Source organism: Trachypithecus francoisi, unplaced genomic scaffold (assembly GCF_009764315.1).
Source record: "Trachypithecus francoisi isolate TF-2019V2 unplaced genomic scaffold, Tfra_2.0 Lachesis_group1, whole genome shotgun sequence".
NCBI lineage: Eukaryota > Metazoa > Chordata > Mammalia > Primates > Cercopithecidae > Trachypithecus > Trachypithecus francoisi.
The window spans coordinates 64810513-64830646 of record NW_022681454.1 but is presented as its reverse complement, the minus strand read 5'-3'; the positions used below and the strand labels follow the sequence as shown (position 1 = coordinate 64830646).

General features: G+C 35.7%; 1 protein-coding gene across 1 annotated transcript in view; it reads right to left on the bottom strand.

The window, feature by feature from the left end:
* TMPRSS11F (transmembrane serine protease 11F) overlaps window positions 1–20134 on the bottom strand; it is a 77724-nt gene that overhangs the window by 40255 nt on the left and 17335 nt on the right. Inside the window, exon 2 of the mRNA XM_033214544.1 lies at window positions 4893–5044. Within this exon, the coding sequence (XP_033070435.1) occupies window positions 4893–5044 (152 nt within the window). The remainder of the gene's footprint in view (window positions 1–4892; window positions 5045–20134) is intronic.

Here is a 20134-nt window from a genome sequence, read left to right as displayed (position 1 = left end):
GACAACACAAATCTAGTTTAATCATCACAATTTTCTGAATTAAAAATAATAGTAAACCGCTTTACATAAGAGTACTGAAGCTTAGTGAAGTAGAAAAAAAGTTTGCTAAAGATCACCTAACTAATTTATGGTGAACCTGAGATTAAAACCAAGGTGTGCTTGGCTCTTGGGATTTCATGGGAGAATAACATTTTATGGGAAAACAAAATCCCTACATTCCTGGAAGTGGATCCAGTTCTACAGAACAGGAAGACAAGTGATGCTATCTCAATGCAAATCTTATCCTTTAGGTTTTCAAGAAACCAAACTTAAAAAACAGCTTTAGATAATTGGGTTTCCGGATTTTGTTAAAACATAATTCTAAATACTAAAATCTTTAAAATATTTCATGCACCTCTATAAAGCATATTTGTTTTTACCCCATAACAAGTGGTATAATAATTGATTCTAAAAAATCCTGAAAAAATGTATCTGGGACATGAAAATGCTTGTTGAAAATATAATTTACTATATAATTCCAGTAACTAAATAACAAAATAACAACAAACACAGAAAATCCTGAGACAACTGGCAAATTCAGTGTTTGAATTTTTTTAGTTAGTGTCATATTTCATGTGAATGGTAGTGAATGTTATTCATTAATCTCAAAAGAGCTTTACACAGTTATGAAGGCAGTATTATATATATACATCTTTATAATACATAAAAATATATGTATATAATATGTGTAACACATAATATGTATTATATATAAGATTTGTGTATATACATGTGTGTGTATAATTTTTTCACTGGCAAAGGATATTTCTAATACATACAACTGACAATGAATATATACATCCAGAGAGAGCTATTTGAAATCAATAAGAAAAAACAGATGATTCAACACAAAATGGGAAAACGACTTAAAAAGGCACTTCACAATAGCAAAAAATCCAAATGACCGACTGAGACAGAGACAGATCCTCAACATCACTGTAGAACAGACAAATGCAAATTAAGATTATGATGATAATGCTATAACCTACACCAAATTAGCAAATATAAAAAGCTATGGCAACAGTAAATGTTGGTGAGGATATGGAGCAATGGGAACTGAGATGCAGTGCTGTTAGAAAACAGTTTGGTATTATCCATGATGATAAAAAAACACGTGCCCTGGCCAGGAGCGGTGGCTCACTCTTGTAATCCCAGCAATTTGGGAGGCCAAGGCGGGCAGATCATGAGGTCAGGAGTTTGAGACCAGCCTCACCAACATGGTGAAACCCTGTCTGTACTAAAAACACAAAAATTATCTGGGCATAGTAGAGGGTGCCTGTAATCCCAGCTACTCAGGAGACTGAGGCAGAAGAATTGTTTGAACCTGGGAGGCAGAGGTTGTGGTGAGCCAAGACTGCGCCACTGCAGGACAGCCTGGGTGACAGAGCACAATTCCATTTCAAAAAAAAAAAAAAAAGCATATATCCAATGATCCAGTGATTCTGTATCTGCATAGTTCCTAGACAAACTCTTGGATGTGTAACAAGATCTATGTATAAAAAGATTTACAGCAGTATTGCTTTAATGACTAAAACCTGGAACAACCCAAATGTCTAAGTATTTGAATGGCAAGTAAATTATGGAATATTTAAGATAATGAATATCAGTCAGTAATTAAAAAAGAAAACAGACTAAAGCTACCTTCAACAAGGCAGATGATGCTTGCAACAATGTTGAGGAGATGCAAGTCTCAAAAAAATATGTACAATGCTGTTATATTCATTTAATATTCAAATAGGATTTGATTTTAAGACATTTTCTTTCCCTGAGGAAATAACCAATAAGAATACAAATGGAAATCCTGAGGATAATAAGCACACATTAATCTAAAAGTCTTTTCATAATGTCAAGTAATAAATAGAGACATGAATTCTATCAAGCATTTAATAGTGAATTAATAACACAGTAATTGTTTTTTAAAATGATACTCAAGTAGCATTGAAAAATTGTATGGAGTTGTAAATATAAAAGCTGAGAAGGAAAACGTAGTTCCTGATATCCATGAGCTGAGTTTTAGTATTTCCTTTGAACATCAACATCAGACAAAGCCATTCTGTGACCATAATCAATGAAGACCAAAAAAAAAAACCATTCCATATTATGTCTGAACTCAGACAAAGACAAGAACAATATCTAAAACAATAAAACAAAACAAAAATGGAACATCTCCCTATTTTAGCCAATAGGAGTGACTACTGTTTTCTCTACCAAATTACAGCTTTAGCCTCACTTCACTGTTAACCTTCTAAATAGGAGTTAGTAAGATACTCAATCATAGCATTATTTCAGGTTTCTGACAGCAATCAGATAAAATCCAGTTCAGAGAAAAGATCCAGTTCCTTCAACCCTCCCCCTGAATCACCTAAGATAAGCCAAAATCTTATAGTGCATTTGTTTAAGCAATCTTTTACTATGCAGTCTGTGGTTCTCCATGGCATACGTTCTTTTTCCCCTGTATATATCTGAAGATGTATTCCTATGATCTCTGGCTGAAGGGCACTGATAAATCAACCATATTTAAAAGTCACTGATTTTATTAATTCTTATTTTAAAATTGCCCATTTTTAAAAACAGTGGATAATTGGTCAGAATTATAATACGGTGAAAGCCGATCATTCGTAATTACTGAGATCTTTAGAATAAAAATAACTCCATCAAATACACTTCCATCCTGGTGATGTGACTTTTACCACTATGTCTGCTAAAATCCTTATTTCTATTGTGATTATTTCACAATTATTGATAATTTTTACTCCACTGTCTTTCAGATCTATTAATGTAGAATCTATAAAAGTAGTATTTTAGAAATAATTTGTCTTCTGTTGTTACCCTGGTTACTAGAATGTAATTTCCTTCACTGAATTCCTTCTGTTATAAAAATAGGTATGTTCCTTTTAAAAACCGCATCATCTTATGTACCTCTATTTTATCCCATTCTACTTGTTTAACTTTTGTCATGGTCTACCTTCTCCCCTCTTTTCCTAAATGTCCATCTGCAGTCAGGCAACTTTTCAATTATCTGTAGTCAGGAAAGTCTTGGAGATAGAACACTCAAATCCTTGGGTGTTAGCCTCTGTATTAGTTGTCTACTGCTGCTATAACAAATTACTGTAGGTTTGGTGACTTAAAACAACACAAAATTATACTCTTACAGTTCTGGAGGTCGTGTATCATATGTGAGTTTTACAAAGCTAAAATCAAAAAGTTGGCAGAGCTGGTTCCTTCTAGAGGCTGTAAGGGGAGAATTTAATTTTTGCCTTTTTCTAGAGTCTACCCTCATTCCTTTGCTGATGGTCCCATTTTACATCATCCCATCCTCCTCTTGCTTTTGTCATTCTTCCTCCTTTGACCTTCTTTCCGCCCTTTTATTAGGACCCTTGCAGTTATATTTAGGACCTATCCAAAATAACCAGGATAATGTCCCATCTCAAAATTATTAGTTTAATGACATCTGGAAAGGCCTTTTTGCTACATAAGGTAAAATTCACAGATTCTAACAATTAGGACATGGACATCTTTGCATGGGAATGGGGCATTATTCAGCCTATGACAACCTCTAAGATTTTTTAATGGCTAAATGCTTTTTTTGTCATTATTTTTACTATCCCTTAATTTTTTTCTCTTTTAAGCATTGGGAGTGAAAGGCATTTTAAAAACAAAACTATTTCATTACCTCTTAACCCAAAGAAAATACTAACAAAAGATAAAACTGTATAGGGTAACTTGGCTTATGCTTTCATTTTATGAGAGTCTAAGGAATGGATATTATCAATCCCCCAATAATGAGGGTAGGAAGGTAAACTGGGCATGTTGGACAATATTTCATTTCTTCTTCGGATCATTCAAATGTGGTTTTATTGCCATGACTGATATGAGTGCCTAAAATTTTAAGTCTCAGTCACCCGTGATTAAAAATGCAGAAATTGGCAGGGCATGGTAGCCGATTTCTGCATTTTTTTGCATTACAAAAATACAAAAAATACAATTTTTTGCATTACAGCCAAAGTGCTGCCTGTAATCCCAGCACTTTTAGAGGCCAAGTCAAGCAGATTTCCTAAGGTTGCAAGTTCAAGACCAGCCTGGCCAACATGGTGAAACCCCAACTCTACTAAAAATACAAAAATTAACCGAGTGTAGTGGCAGGCACCTATAATCCCAGCTACTCAGGAGGCTGAGGTATGAGAATTTCTTGAACCTGGGAGGTGGAGGTTGCAATGAGCCAGGATCGTGGGACTGTACTCCAGCCTGGGTGATAACGCAAGAATCTGTCTCAAAAAAAAAAATAGAGAGGAAAATACAGAATCCAAAGAGCAAGGTAAATGAATCTTAGTTGGTTGTCATTTGGCTCAACTATGATACTGACTCTCCATTTTTGCATATATAATTAGGAATTAATTCTGAGATTTTCCTTCTTCCCAGTCATAAAAAGGTTTTTTTTTTTTCAAAAATAATGCTTGATCTTTAGCCCTTTAAAAGTATTTTTCAGATAACTCTTCTTATATCCTGAGCTTTTCTTGAGGCGACTCATTAATATACTGATTCTGAGAAGAGTATACTAAACTCTCAGCATATTGTGTAATTTATCTTTATGCTAAAGATGATCTTTTAATTCTTTCTCTTTTTTGTGTGTTTCTTTTAGATATGTCTATCAATGCAATGCTTATTACAAAGTTAACTGGGTGGAAATATGTAACACAGAGCTCAATACAGAGGCAAACTATAATTTAACATCAGTAAAAGACTGGTAATTAAAATGTTAATATCATGCAAATGTCACTTTTTATACAATAGAAAATTTCAAGATACGAAGTCATGGAGTACTTAGGCAATGGAACTATGACCTGGATACTTACCCTCAACAACAAAATGAGTAACAATACCAATTGCAATTCCTATGATTGCTACAATTGCCAATGTGAAAAGAGCTAGACGTACTGAGTCCCAAAATTGCTGTTTTCTTTGATATTCAAGTTGTGAGAATTCAGCTTCTGAGAATTCAACAGGTCTGTGATAATAGAAAGAAAATAGAGACAATAAAAATTCATTATAGTTCAACTTTATGTTTACTTACTATGTTCCTCTACGAAAATAGTTTATACTGCTAAATAACGGTGAGCAACTTAGACCCTGAAAAGAACAGTAGGTTTTAATTTGTATATCCCCCTAAAACCCTAATCACAGAATAAGTTTTAGATAAAGTTCTGCTGATGTTGACATTCAAGTGAGCATATCTTCCCACTGTGTTTTATCGGCTTATTGGCAATTTAAAACTTTGGTAGTGAAACACAAAGGCTGGCTTTTAGACTTTAATATAACTACTTTTTAAGTAACCTTAACAATTTCTTAATGGCACGTTGTAAAAGTAGCAACATTACTTTTGAAGACCTGATTGTGGCTCCTTTCATTTACTAGCACCTCCCAATGAAATCAAAAACGGTGAATTGCACTTAGTAAGATTCCACCACCCATGAGCATCCTTCACTTACATTTGATTCACATGACCCTACTGGTGCATTACTTCCATTACTCAAAAATATCTTACACCATTTATCTTTTTCCAACTTGAAAGTTGCTGTTTATTTACTTTACTGTCTGAATTCTTAAATAAGATTCAATATTGTGATATCTTTCAAGTGAAATTTTTCTGTAAATGTCTTTATGCTTTTAACTTTAATCAATATTTATTGTGAATTTATTTTGTTAAATGAGATCATGAAAAAGTCCTTAGAATAGTACCTACCACATTAAAATTATGTTTCAGAAACTGTTCTAGATCCCTAAATGTATACAGATTTTAAGACAAACTATTTGTCTTTGGGATGCCCACACTTTAAAAGGGGAGACAGACATGGAAACAAGTAGTTATTATATAGTGTGAACTGTGCCAAAATAGAGTTGTACAAGAAGAGAGAACACTACACTTTTTAAAGGGTTGTGTCAGGAGATTTTATTAAGAAAGTGACATGATTACAATTTTGAGGAATAAAAGTTCACCAGTTCAAAAAAAAAAAACGGACAGAGAAAATACCATGTGGGTGGTGCGGGGGGGAAGGTAGAAATGTGAAACAGCATTCATTACTAATAGGGGATAAAAATATAAATAAAACATGATTTTTGTCCTCTAAGAATTTATTGTCTCAATATATGTTCAAGATTGCAAGTCTTTCACAAGACTGCAATTCTGGGAAGAGGATATGGTAGAGCTGGTGGGCTGGGAGTCTCATAACCCAAAGTAAACACCTGGAAATTTACTTTGAAGGAGGTGGAAAGCCAATAAAAAATTTTAATTAGATTGAAGAATTCTGAAGATTTAGAAAAGTCACACAGATGTGAATGAGGATGGGGATTAGGGCAAGAGTGCAGACAGGTAGACCAGTTTAGAGGTCATATTGAAGGTCCAGGAAGGAGATTGTGAGGACCCGAACTGAGGCTATGGAACGGGGTGGAGAGGAAGAGATGGATTTAGCTGTAGTTCTTGAACTTCATCTGTGAGACAAGAAAAGGATTAATGGCCCACTTGTTTGGATGTCCAGGTAAATGACTGTGATTCCAGGCAAGATGAGGAATATTAAAGGAGAATAGTGTTTCCAATAAAGACATCAATATAGTTAACAAAGAGCAATTTGCTGTCCTTAGACTTGGGTCTGGGTCTGAATCAAATGAAAAGTATCTGTTTTATGGTCTTTCTCTTTGACTCACTTTATTTTAGTTGTATCACTAATATCTGTTTATATGATTCTAATAAAGTAAATGTTAAGGTTAGAATTATATAACCTAGAGAAAAAATGAAAAAGTTACTGTGTACTCATGTGAAATACCATTCTTCTAACCCATAATCGAAGCCTGCACTTCCAAAATCTATGGCAATAGATATTTTGAGTATGTAGCTTGTGAATATTATAGCTGCTGTAATTATTTTATTATTCCCATTCCTTTCCCCCCCCTTAGTTTTGTGGGTTTCATTACTGTACTCTGTTCCCTTCAAGAAGCACGAAATAACAAGAATCAAGTTTAATAAAATGTAAGGGGTTGATAGCCAAATATCACATCATGGTAACACTGCATCATTGTAAAGGAACTTTTTAAAAAATCATAGTCACATTTGATTTTAAAATAAGTTTCTTCTGCCTAGTGATTAGCTATTTTCAGTCTGATGTAACTGGAATGTTGCCTTCTGTCTAATGTGGAAGTTGAAATAAGTTTTACCAAATGCCATTTATGTGTTTTGAAGTGTAGCTGGCAGGTACAGTACGCAGACACCAGCCAAGTGCAAAGGAAGGGATGTTTACCCTAATTGCAGAAAATAAGGTCGTAATAAAATAACAAAGCGTTCAGAAAATTGTTAAGAAATGTGTTGGTTAGGCTGTTGTGAAAAGCTTGTAATAAGCATAATAAATAAAACAAAATATATTCAGGGCATTCTTAATTATGCAAGAAACTTTGAGGTTTTGACTGTAGTTTAGATATATTTGTTAGATGTACAAATGGTTTAAGCTTTGAAAAAGATTATTTAGATGACATTTAAATTCCCTAATGCCTTTAAAATTCCTGTATGTTTCTCCTGATTTGTACATCACAATTTTTTGTTCATTTAAACCTGAATGAGTTGGATGCTAAATCGAACATTTCAACAGCATTTTTTTTAGAAAAATAAATTTTATTGTGTATATTTAAAGTATATAACATGATGTTAAGGGATACATATAGATAGTAAAAAGGTTATGAAAGAACACATTCCTCCATACATCACAGCCTTGAGCCCGACACATCACATCCCCCCATATGCCTCCACTTCCTGGGCCCGACACAAACACATTCCTCCATATATCTCAACTTTAGAAGAAAAACAACACCTGGAGAAGCTCCGATAAGGTTACAACCGTTTGTAAAAGCGCAGGAACCAATAAGAAGGCTGCTAAAAGTATAACTTAAAATGTAAACCAATTGTAATGCTGTAACCTAGAGAAATGCCTTGTTCCTCTGTAACCTGACAAGTCCTGTTTACCTCTAGCTATAAAAAGCAAGCGCATGCATTGTTCGAGGCCCTCTTGTACGCTGTGGAATGGAGGGACCAAGTTCGAACTTGCAGTAAAGACCCTTGCCGCTTGGCTTTGACTCCGGACTCTGGTGGTCTTCTTTGGGGGAATAAACGGTCTGGGCATAACAGTTATTATAGTGAAACAAATTCACTTATCCTTTATCTCACCTAGTAACTGTTTTTTGTTTGGGGGGCAACAACAACTAAAATCTACTCATTTAGCATGAATCCTACATAGAATACAATTTTATTACCTATAGTCCTCATGTTGTACATTAGATCTCCAGACTTTCCATCCTACATATCTGCTACTTTGTATCCTCTGGCTGACATCTCCCCCATTTAATTGCCCCTGTAACCACCATTATGTTTGCATCTCTGTATTTTGTATTTTTTAAAAAATATTACACATCTGAGAGAAAATGCAATATTTTTCTCTCTGTTTCTGGCTTATGTCACTTAGCTAATATCCTCCAGGCTCATCCATGCATGGCAAATGGCAGGATCTTGTTTTTTTTCTGGGCTCAGGAAAATTCCATTGTATGTATTTACCACAGCTTCCTTATCCATCCATCTGGCAATGGGCACTTAGGTTGTTTCCGTATCTCAGCTATTGTGAATAATGCAGCAATGGACGTGGGAGTGCAGATATCCTCACCAGATGAAGATTTCATTTCCTTTGGGTATAAGCCCAGAAGAGAGATTGCTGGGTCGTATGGTAGCTATATTTTTAATTTTTTAGAAATCTCCATACTGTTTTTTATAATGTCTATACCAATCCACATTCTCAGCAACATTGTCCTAGGTTCCCTTTTCTCCATACCGTGGTCAACATTTGTTACCTTTTGACTTTTTGGTAATGGCCACCCTAAGGAGTGTGAGGTGGTATCTCATGTTAGTTTTAATTTACATTTTTTGGTGATTAATGATGTCGAGAACCTTTTCATATACTGTTGACCATTTTTATGTCTTCTTTAGATAAATGTCTATTCAGGTCTTCTGCACATTTTTTTTTTTTTTTTTTTTTTTTTGAGACGGAGTCTTGCTCTTTCACCCGGGCTGGAGTGCAGTGGCCGGATCTCAGCTCACTGCAAGCTCCGCCTCCCGGGTTTACGCCATTCTCCTGCCTCAGCCTCCGGAGTAGCTGGGACTACAGGCGCCCGCCACCTCGCCCGGCTAGTTTTTTTGTATTTTTAGTAGAGACGGGGTTTCACCGTGTTAGCCAGGATGGTCTCGATCTCCTGACCTCGTGATCCGCCCGTCTCGGCCTCCCAAAGTGCTGGGATTACAGGCTTGAGCCACCGCGCCCGGCCTTCTGCACATTTTTAAATCAGTTTATTTTTTCCCCACTCTTGGGTTGTATGAGTTGTTTATAAGTCGTAGATATTAACCCTTTATCAGATATATGGTTGCAAATACTTTTTCCAATCTGTGAGCTGCCTTTTCATTTTATCAATTGTTTCCTTCGCTGTGTAGAAGTTTTTAAGTTTAATGCTGTTCTGTTTATTTTTGCTTTTGTGGGTTGAGCTTTTGGTGTAATACCCAAAAAATCATTGCCAAGGCCAATGCCCAGGAGCTTTTACCCTATGTTCTCTTCTGAAAGTTTTGTAGTTTCTGGTCTTCTATTTAGGTCTTTTATCCAATTTTGGGTTGACTTTTTTTGTAAGGTGTAAGATAAAGTTTTAATTGCATTCTTTTGCATGTGGAAATCTTGTTTAATTTACCATACCAGTACCATTTATTGGTACAGGTACCACTTATTCAGAGACTATCCTTTCCTTATTGTGCCCTTGTCAAAAATTAGTTGACCACGGTCAGGCACAGTGACTCATGCCTACAATCCCAACAGTTTGAAAGGCCAAGGTGGGTGGATCACTTGAGTCCAGGAGATTCAGGCCAGCCTGGGCAACATGGCAAAACTCTCTCTACAAAAAAATATATTTAAAAAAATAGTCAGGTGTGGTGGCACACGCCTGTAGTCCCAGCTACTCAAGAGGCTGAGGTGGGAGGATCACCTGAGCCCGGGAGGTCAAAGGAGCAATGAGCTGTGATCATGCCACTGCACTTCAGCTTGGGTGACAGAATGAGACCGTGTTTCAAAATAAAAACATTAGTTGATCATATGTGTTTGAATCAATTTCTAATCTCTCTACTATGTTTCACCGGCCTAAGTGTTTGTCTTTATGCCAGCACCACACTGTTTTGATTAACATAGCTTTGTAATACAATTTTGAATCAGAAAGTGCGATGTCTCAAACTTTTTCTTTCTCAGAATTATTTTGGCTAGTCAAGGTCTTTTATGGCTCCATACAAACTTTGGGAGATTTTTTTTCTATTTCTATGAAGAATATCATTGAGATTTTGAGAGGGATTGTGTTAGATCTATATATTTCTTTGACTAGTATGGACGTTTTAACAATAGTAATTCTTCTGATTCAGAACATAGGATATCTTTCCATTTATTGGTATTGTCTGTATTTCTTTCATATTTTATAGTTTTGGCATACAGATCTTTCACTTCCTTGGTTAAATTTGTCCTAGGTATATTACTTTTTAAATTTTTGATACTATTGGAAATATAATTGTTTTCTTCATTTATTTTTCAATTAGGTTATTTGTGTATTGAAATAATACTGATTTGTATGTTGATTTTGTATCTTGCAACTTTATAAAATTCACTTATTAGTTCTGATAGTGTTTTGTGGCATCTTTGGGATTTATACATTTAAGATCATGTCAAAATAATTTTACTTCTTCCTTTCTGATTCAGATACCATTTATTTCTTTTCCTTATCTGACTGCTCTTACCAGTAGTTCCAGTACTATGGTGAACAGAAGTGGCAAGAGTGGGAATTCTTGCTTTTTACAGATGTTGGTGGAAATACATTCAGTTTTTCCCCACTGATTACAATATTGGTTGTAGGTTTTTCATATATGGCATTTATTGGGTTGAAGAATTTCCCTTCTGATGTGGTTTGGCTGTGTCCCCATCCAAATCTCATCTTGAATTGTAGTTGTCATTATCCCTACATGTCATGGGAGGGACCTGGTGGGAGGTAACTGAATCATGGGGGTGGTTACCCTGTGCTGTTCTCATGAAAGTCAGTGAGTTCTTACAAGATCTAATGGTTTTATAAGGGGCTTTTCCCTGCCTTCACGCTGCACTTCTCCTTGCCATTGCCATGCGAAGAAGGACGAGTTTGCTTCAGCTTCCGCCATGATTGTAAGCTTGTTTCCTGAGGGCTCCCCAGCCCTGCAGAACTGTGAGTCAATTATACCTCTTTCCTTTATTAATTACTCAGTCTCAGGTATTTCTTCATAGCAGTGTGAGTATGGACTAATACACCTTCTATTCCGAAACTGTTGAGAATTTTCATCAAGAAATAATGTTGAACTTTGTCAGAGATATTTTATATTAAGATAATCATGAGGCTTTTATCTATCATTCTACCAATGTGATGCATCACATTGATTGACGTATATATGTTAAATCAGTCTTGCATGTCAAAGTTAAATCCCACTCGATCATGATGTATAATATTTTTGATGTGTTTCTGTATTCAATATATTTTATTGAGCATTTTTGCATCAATGTTTATCTAAGAAAGTTGCCTGTAGCTTTTTTTTTTTTCTTGTGATGTCTTTGTCTTCTTAGGTATCAAGGTGATGCTGGCCTCATAAAATGTGTTGGAAATCATTCCCTCTAGGTTTTTTTTTTTTTTTTTTTTTTGCAAGAGTTTAGGAAGTACTGGTATCAATTCTTCTTTAAATATTTGGCAGAATTCAGCTGTGAAGCCATCTGGTCCTGGGCTTTTCTTTGTTGGAAAGTAACAACCTTTATCATACTTTGTATTGCATCTATTATAAAAGATAAAATTATGTTTGTTCTTTAGTTCTTTTGAAGGTGGAAATGTTTGTTTTGCTGTATTTTCTTTCTTCATGTTAAAGTAAAATGGGAATAAAAACGAGAAATACATAACTCAAACCTAATCTTCCATGTAAGTAAATTTTTTAAAAGTTAAACAGAAATGTCTGCATATCCTCTAAACTAGTGATGGGTTTTTATGATTGACATAAATACAAGTTGACTGGGTTTAATTCTGGTTTTGCTACTATCAGCAAGCTAGTTAAATTCTGTACTTCCATCTCCTCATCTGTAAAATGAAGAATCAAAGTCTTTCATGGCTTTGTCAGAATCCAAAATAATACAAATAAAAAATACCAGTAAATAATTGGTGGATAGTCCTGTTTCTTTCAATCCCTAAAGCAAAGGGCCTTGTTTTGTTCTGTTTTTGGTCTTTTCTTTAAATATAATTCTTCAGATGACCTGACAGTTTATAGTTAATAACATTTCTGTATTTTCTCCAGAGTAATCTCTATAATTACTGTTAAAGTTACTCATTAATATTTTTTTCTTTAAAATTTATAAAAATAAATGTTTCTGAATTTCTTGCAAACTGAACAAAATGATGTCTAGAAGCATAAACATAAAGAATATAAACCTGTCAATATTTACTGCCAAAATTCTCTATTTTAACTGCTTTAAGATATTAACCACTCAGCAGAATTAAATAAAATCTTGATCTACAGACTGAAGGTAACAAACACAGAATATTTAAAATAAAACTGATACATCTGTTAAAAAAAACTAGTGGGATAATGCTTTATCCATTAATAATTCAATGTGGACACCAAATAAAATGACATTGTTGTGACGTCACATTAATGTTGTAATGAGACATAAAATAACTAGCATCTTTGTCCATATCATTTAAAAAATCTATTCAAATAAACAGAACACAGTAACTAAAGCCTTTTGGTAATTTAAATAGAAATAAAACTTGAACAGTCACAGGAATGGAGTACACGTCAAAACAGTCCAATTTAGTTCTGTGGATGGCAGTGGGATTCCCTTTGGGAGATCTCTTTCTGTGGTAGGTCTATTGGCAATACTGGAAAGCATGAGTCAGAAACACTGGCAACGGGAGACAGATAGTAAAAAGGAGGAGCTAATTGTGTTGTTGCAGCACTTAAAATGATACAGCCATCTAAGTTGTGATGACACTGGTATTTTCATGATGAGGCAAAATTTGCTTTGGACTCAATAAAAATTCCAAAGATAAGAAACACTAATCAGAGGACTGCAAAAAAATGTCATTGGTTTTCTCAAAAGACATACAAGGGCATATTCTATAAATGTCATTATGATAAGTGACTTAAGAACCATCAAGAACTGGCAAAGTGGGGAGAAACTGGGGTGGTGGGGCAGTTACAACTATGAGTTAGTTATCAAAATCAGTTTCCTATCAGCTAGAAATGACTGGTTTGACAAAAGAGTCAATGAAGAAGAATGAAATTGTGGAGTGTGGGCAGAAATTGCATAGCACCCTGCTCCTTTATTGGACTGTGTAATAGTTCTGTACATGGGGGAAAATATTAAATCGTATTTACATAATAGAATATAATGTAAAACATATAAGACATTTAAAGAAACGGGTTATAATAATTTCATGAGTTTTCTGAAATTTTCTTTGAAAACATTTTTTAGACCTTTGAGTTCTAGATTCAGTAAAAGATCTATCTCTCTTTATAGCTGACTTTCAAAATCATTATTACCATCTTGGAAGCACTACTCTCATGCTACAGTATCAGCAAGGTCATATATACCTCTGATAGCGGCTACACAAGTAACAATACTTAGTCACTTAATTTCATTCATACAAATACAAGGAGCATTTATGCAATTCTTATATTAGAATGGTCACATTTTCTACCTCAAGAAGACTTTATAGTTTAACTGTTAAGTATAATATTAATAAAAATAAATTTCATTCATTCATTTAGCTCATGTTCAATTAGTACATGTTCATTGGATATCTACTATGTTCCAGACACTAATTTAGTTATATGGTTATGGCCGTACTAAGGATATAGACTGCCTTTATGTGTCCCAATGGAAAAGACAGTTTGTGCAATAAGCAAATCTATACATAAATGTCAGGTATCAAGTAAGAGGACAGAGAATAATGAGGGTACAGTGAGGGAGGTGGTAGGATTAATGTGATCAGGGGAGATCACTCTGCAAAGGTGATATCTAACTGGAGACATGAACAAGGTGAAAGACGGAGCTGTGCAACTACCTGAGGGGAAAATGCTACAGCAAAAGAAATAGTCATTACAAGGGCCCTGAGGTAGGAGCAGACTTGGTAAATTTGCAGAAGAGCAGAAAGTCAGTGTGGCCAGTAGGCAGTGTGCAAGTGGAAGAGGAAAGATGATGGGATCAGAGATCATTATAGATCACATCATAACCCAGCAGGCCACAATAACAACCATTTTGGTCCCAGCACTTTAAAAGGCCAAGGTGGGCGGATCATGAGGTCAAGAGATCGAGACCATCCTGGCCAACATGGTGAAGCCTCATCTCTACTAAAAATACAAAAATTAGCTGGGTGTGGTAGCACTTGCCTGTAGTCCCAACTACTTAGGAGGTTGAGGCAGAAGAATCGCTTGAACCTGAGAGGCAGAGGCTGCAGTGAACTGAGATTGTGCCACTGCACTCCAGTCTGGAGACAAAGTGAGACTCTATCTCAAAGAAAAAAAAAAAAAAAGAATGATTTTGGAGTTTTCATCCCTGTGGATGGGACTGATCTTTTTAAAAGGATCACCCTGTGGAGAATACACTGGGTGGAAGGCAGCAGCGAAGGTGTGAAAAGTGGAAGCAGTGAAACTGATTAGGGAACCCTTGAAATAGTTCTGGTCTGAGATGATGGCTGCTTGGAGTAGGATGCTAGCAACAAGGAAATCAGAACATATAACTGGATTCAGAATACATTGTGAAGTTATAGCTGACAGAATTTGCTGATGAATTGGTTGTAGAACATGAGAGAAAGAGAGGAGTTACAGAGGATGTCAAGGTCTTTCGTCTGTGCAGAGAAAAATGATAATCCAGTGGATATGAAACATTTGAAAGTAGTGACATTGTTCTCAAATTAATGCTTATATGGAACTCTAGTGTATAACACAGACTTAAAGCAAAGATGTTCTGGGATGGAGAAGGTGTACAGAAGTCTGCCAGTATGTAATCTCCCCACAGGAAGGGACCCCTGAGACATATTTGCAAGAATTAATTGCTGAATTTCACACTGACTACAATCGCTTCAGCAAAATCCTGAAGACCCTCCACGATGGAGCCCTGGGCAGTATGGTGTCACCCAGTCCCTACTGATGTCTCTTGCATTCCGTTCTCCAGCCTTTACCTGCCATGTACCCAATGAGCACACCTTCATTTTTCTAACGTCACCTCTATAAAACCTTTGCAACATATAAAACTCCTGGGTAGGCTTTGACTTGTAAATAAGGAACCAGCAGGCCTTTTATTTCCTCTCTGTCCTCAGAAGAGATTATTGCTTCAGAAGAGGTACAAAAGGCTGTGATCTAGAGAGGTTAGTCTTCAATAAAGGGACCTGCTTCCTCTGAGACTAGCTGTAGTACAAATGTATTTGTAAGTATGGGGGTAGGGATTTGAAGGATTTCTTTTTTTATTTTACCCAGGACCTGACAGAATCACAGAATTTACAGTTAACTTACAATTATTCCACTTCATTCACCAATACTAACATCCACTTTATCAGAACCCTACCATAATGTTGTCTAGCCTATTCTTAAAACCTTTCCTTCTAACTTCCTGAGAAAACTCCCCTCACCTTTACTTAGTCTGAAGATGCTTTTTAGGCATGCATTCCCAAAGTTTTCATCTCCTACACTAACTATTTTCTTTTTTTTTTTTTTTTTTTGAGACGGAGTCTTGCTCTGTCGCCCAGGCTGGAGTGCAGTGGCCGGATCTCAGCTCACTGCAAGCTCCGCCTCCTGGGTTCCCGCCATTCTCCTGCCTCAGCCTCCCGAGTAGCTGGGACTACAGGCGCCCGCCACCTCGCCCGCTAGTTTTTTTTTTTTTTTTTTTGTATTTTTTAGTAGAGATGGGGTTTCACCATGTTAGCCAGAATGGTCTCGATCTCCTGACCTTGTGATCCGCCCGTCTCGGCCTCCCAAAGTGCTGGGATTACAGGCTTGCGATTTTCTTAAGAACATTCAAAATGAATATAATCCGTATGTCACATCTAATTCAGTCAACAAGTTCTAATTGAGCACCTACTATGTAACCTAACACTATTCTAGGCTCTGGGTATTCTCTAGTGAACAAAAGAAGGTCCAGTACTCCAGTAACAGAAGTAAAATCACTTATACATTTACAGTTCCTCCCACCTATTGGCCAAACCAGAGGGTTAAACCCCCTTATTGCCTTGGTGAAAAATTAGGGTCATGCTGAGAAAGCATTTGCCACATATTTTTTATAAATTAAGAAATATGAATAGGAATTATTATTATTATTATTATTATTATTATTTTTTTTTTTTGAGGCGGAGTCTCGCTCTGTCACCCGGACTGGAGTGCAGTGGCCGGATCTCAGCTCACTGCAAGCTCCGCCTCCCGGGTTTACGCCATTCTCCTGCCTCAGCCTCCCGAGTAGCTGGGACTACAGGCGCCCGCCACCTCGCCCGGCTAGCTTTTGTATTTTTAGTAGAGATGGGGTTTCACTGTGTTAGCCAGGATGGTCTCGATCTCCTGACCTCGTGATCCGCCCGTCTCGGCCTCCCAAAGTGCTGGGATTACAGGCTTGAGCCACCGCGCCCGGCCCATGAATAGGAATTATATACCAGGTGGATATAATGATGAAAGTACAGCTCCCTAAAAATTTTATAAGTCTGCTTTTTTCATTCAGACTTTAATGCTTAGCTTTGTTCTAAATCAACCACCTAAATAATGTGTCTCAAAATTTGAAACAAAGAGCCAATAGTTTATGTTGAATAAGTTTATATATTCAACTTAGTAACACAAAGAAAAGAAGGATGAGTTGGCCAAGGGTTTAAGTACAAAAGAGAAGTTATTTGTGAGGACTATATAAACATTCTTTAATAACATATGACCAGTATTATTCAAATGTTTATGATCATCCTACATGACCCTCCATTGGGCTTATTTCTGTGATTGTTTTTAACATCATTAAAACAGGAAAACACTAGGCAATTAATTTGAAGTTGGTGAAGTGAATCCATAAGATAACTGATGACATCAAGATGAAGATTTAAAAATCTGATTATACTTGCTACTAAAGAAATGTAAACAACAAAACATTAAATTAAATGCAGTACACTCTTCTATGTGCAGCATAAATATTTATGCACTCATCAAGTATTCTCACAGCAGTAGCCTTGGGGGGAAATTCTTTTTATGTCTTACACATGTCTTAACATATTTGTATTCAACCTGAAGCATAGATACATACTAGATATTCTGTTTGGGCACAGTCTTCTCTACTTCTTGCCAAAAAGCCTTCATTTCTGGGAATACTTGTGGTTGATAACATCTCCTTAATGACATGGGTTAACTAAGGTTAATGACCTTCCTCACTATACATATATACACACAGATACACAGAATGAGACTCACATGTCAATGGTGAGAAGTAGGAATAGAGAACAAATACAATATTTATTTTAAATGCTATTTTAGATGCACAAAGGAAACTGTGAACCTCAGCAAAATTCACAGACTCAGACCTCTTCCTCTCCAGTGTTTAGCCATGGATATGTGGCAGAGTAAAATTAAATCACCAAAACTGGACTGCCTTTAATTATGGCCTGCTCCATGGGCAGTTAAAAGGTATAAAGTTTGTTTTGAGAAATTTAAGTTGAGAGATAGTATAACATACTAGTTAGAAGCACAGATTCTGGAGTCCAGCTGTTCTATTTTAAGTTCCAACTCTGACATTTATGAGCTGTATGATTTTAGGCAAGATACTGAACCTTTTTGTATCTCAGTTTTTTCATCTGCAAAATGGGTATAATGGTATCTACTTGATACATTTCTTGTGAAAATAAAATGAGATCATATATTTAACATGTCAAAAGTGCTATAAATGTTATTGCTATTATTAAAATGCTATCTGCTCACTGATTTTTATTTTAAAACACTAAATGCCTAGGAATACTCAAATCCAAATGTCTTTGTTCCTCTTCAGTGTGACCACTTTATTTTTGTTCTCACTTTAGTGAAATGTTTCTCTGCTTTCTTAACTTTCCAGTCTTTAAAAATAAAATTTCAAGAATGGGAACGGACAGTACAACTCTTAACCATTCTTCAAAACCATGGTACTAAGTACTTTCAAAATAAACAAGGCCATGGTAAATTTCAATCTCATTTTCTTTTATGCCTTATTTGGACTGAAGTCCACCAATTAAAGGCTGTTTTTATACAGATTCCGTATAGCATTAAGCATGATGATGTAACATAACTAAATCTCAGTACTGTTCCCTTTTTTATGTGACTTGTCTAGTCTACTATTCCCAGTTGGAGCTTATACATCTACTTTCACAATCTTAACCCATCTCAGTTTTATATTTCCAAAATGATTCTTTCTCATGCACTGAATCTCTTAATAAACAGTCTTTCTAAAACTTTTGACTACTCCTATGACAACTCAGACATCTTAGCCTGCTGTATTAAAAAAAAAAAAAAAAAAAAAAACATGAAACAGATGGCCCAATACTTGTAGACAGCAGCTGATTTTACCACTTACTAACTGTATATGCTCTTTATACCCTTCAGTGTCTTCATCTGAAAAATGGTGATAACGGCCTTAAATTTCTGGACTGTAGTGAGGTTTAGGGATAATATAAATTAAGTGCTTAGCACTATGTCTGACAGGTAATAGGCTATGAAAGGAAACTATTATAATTATTACTATTCATCAACTTGAAACTATAATTATTTCAATGAAATTCCCCAAATGCCACCTTGAGGAGGAAATGGAATTTGTGTTATTTCAATATTTTTCTGCCAGCAGAAAAACTGGTGGGCAGTTGATACATTTTATCTCAAATTTACCCAATTCTTTTTAGTAGTTATTTAATAGCCTCATTTAATGATTAGTTAAGTAAGGCTTAGAGAGACTAATTTAGGCAAGATAAATTTGGCAAGTAATGGAACCAAGATTTTGACTCAGTACTATGATTCCCAATTCTCAATTATTTCTGTACTCTATAAATCTTCCTTTGATATTTAACCCATAGATAACTAAAACCAACGATTTGGCTAAGTTCTATCTCATTATGTACTTACTTAATTATCACAATGGAGTCTTAGCCCTTCTTCCTTTTTCCACACTTCACAGCAATCCGTCAGACACTCTGTGATTTCAAATATTTTGGAAAGCCTTTGATACTGTCTCTTCTGCTCAAATGTCTTCTTCTACCTACTGTCTACTGAATCAAGCCCACACTCCATAGCATGAACTCATACCTTTTCAGTTAAGCATTTATTATTTTCATTGGCGTTTCAAGCTCAGTGAATCTAGCTTCCCTACTGAACTTTCTTGAGCCTTTGAACGTGCCTCCACACTTAACTGATCCTGCTCAAGCTGTGGCCCCCCATCGGCACTGTTTTTTTCCTACTTCCCTACACTCAAATCCTATTCACCCTTCAAGATCCAGCTTAATTGTTACATCTCCATGGACCCTTTCTGAATCCCTAGTTAAAAGTGATGTCATTTTACTAATGCCAAACCTATTTGGGGCTAATATTTTTCTGTTATTTGTTGTGCTGTCTCTGCTAAGCTTATATTCCTATTGTGCCCAATACTTTTCCAACCTTAAATTAATAATAAAAATACAATTTGATTGAGCCCAGGAGTTATGGTACAGCCTATGTAGTGAGACTCCTGCTCTAAAAAAATACTACTAACAATATATCAATCAATAATCAAATATTATTTGTATTGATTCTAATATCTTTTTTACCCAGGTAGACAGTAAACTCCATAGAGTATGAATAGTACTTATTTTGTTTGTTGCTGTAACTCCAGTGTCTAGCATAGTACCTGAGCCTTAGTAGTGTTTAATAAACATTATTGAGTTAATAATATAGACATTACAATCTACCTCATTCAATATTCTTTTATGCTAATAATTATACTTTCTCTTAGTTTATAATTTCCTAAAG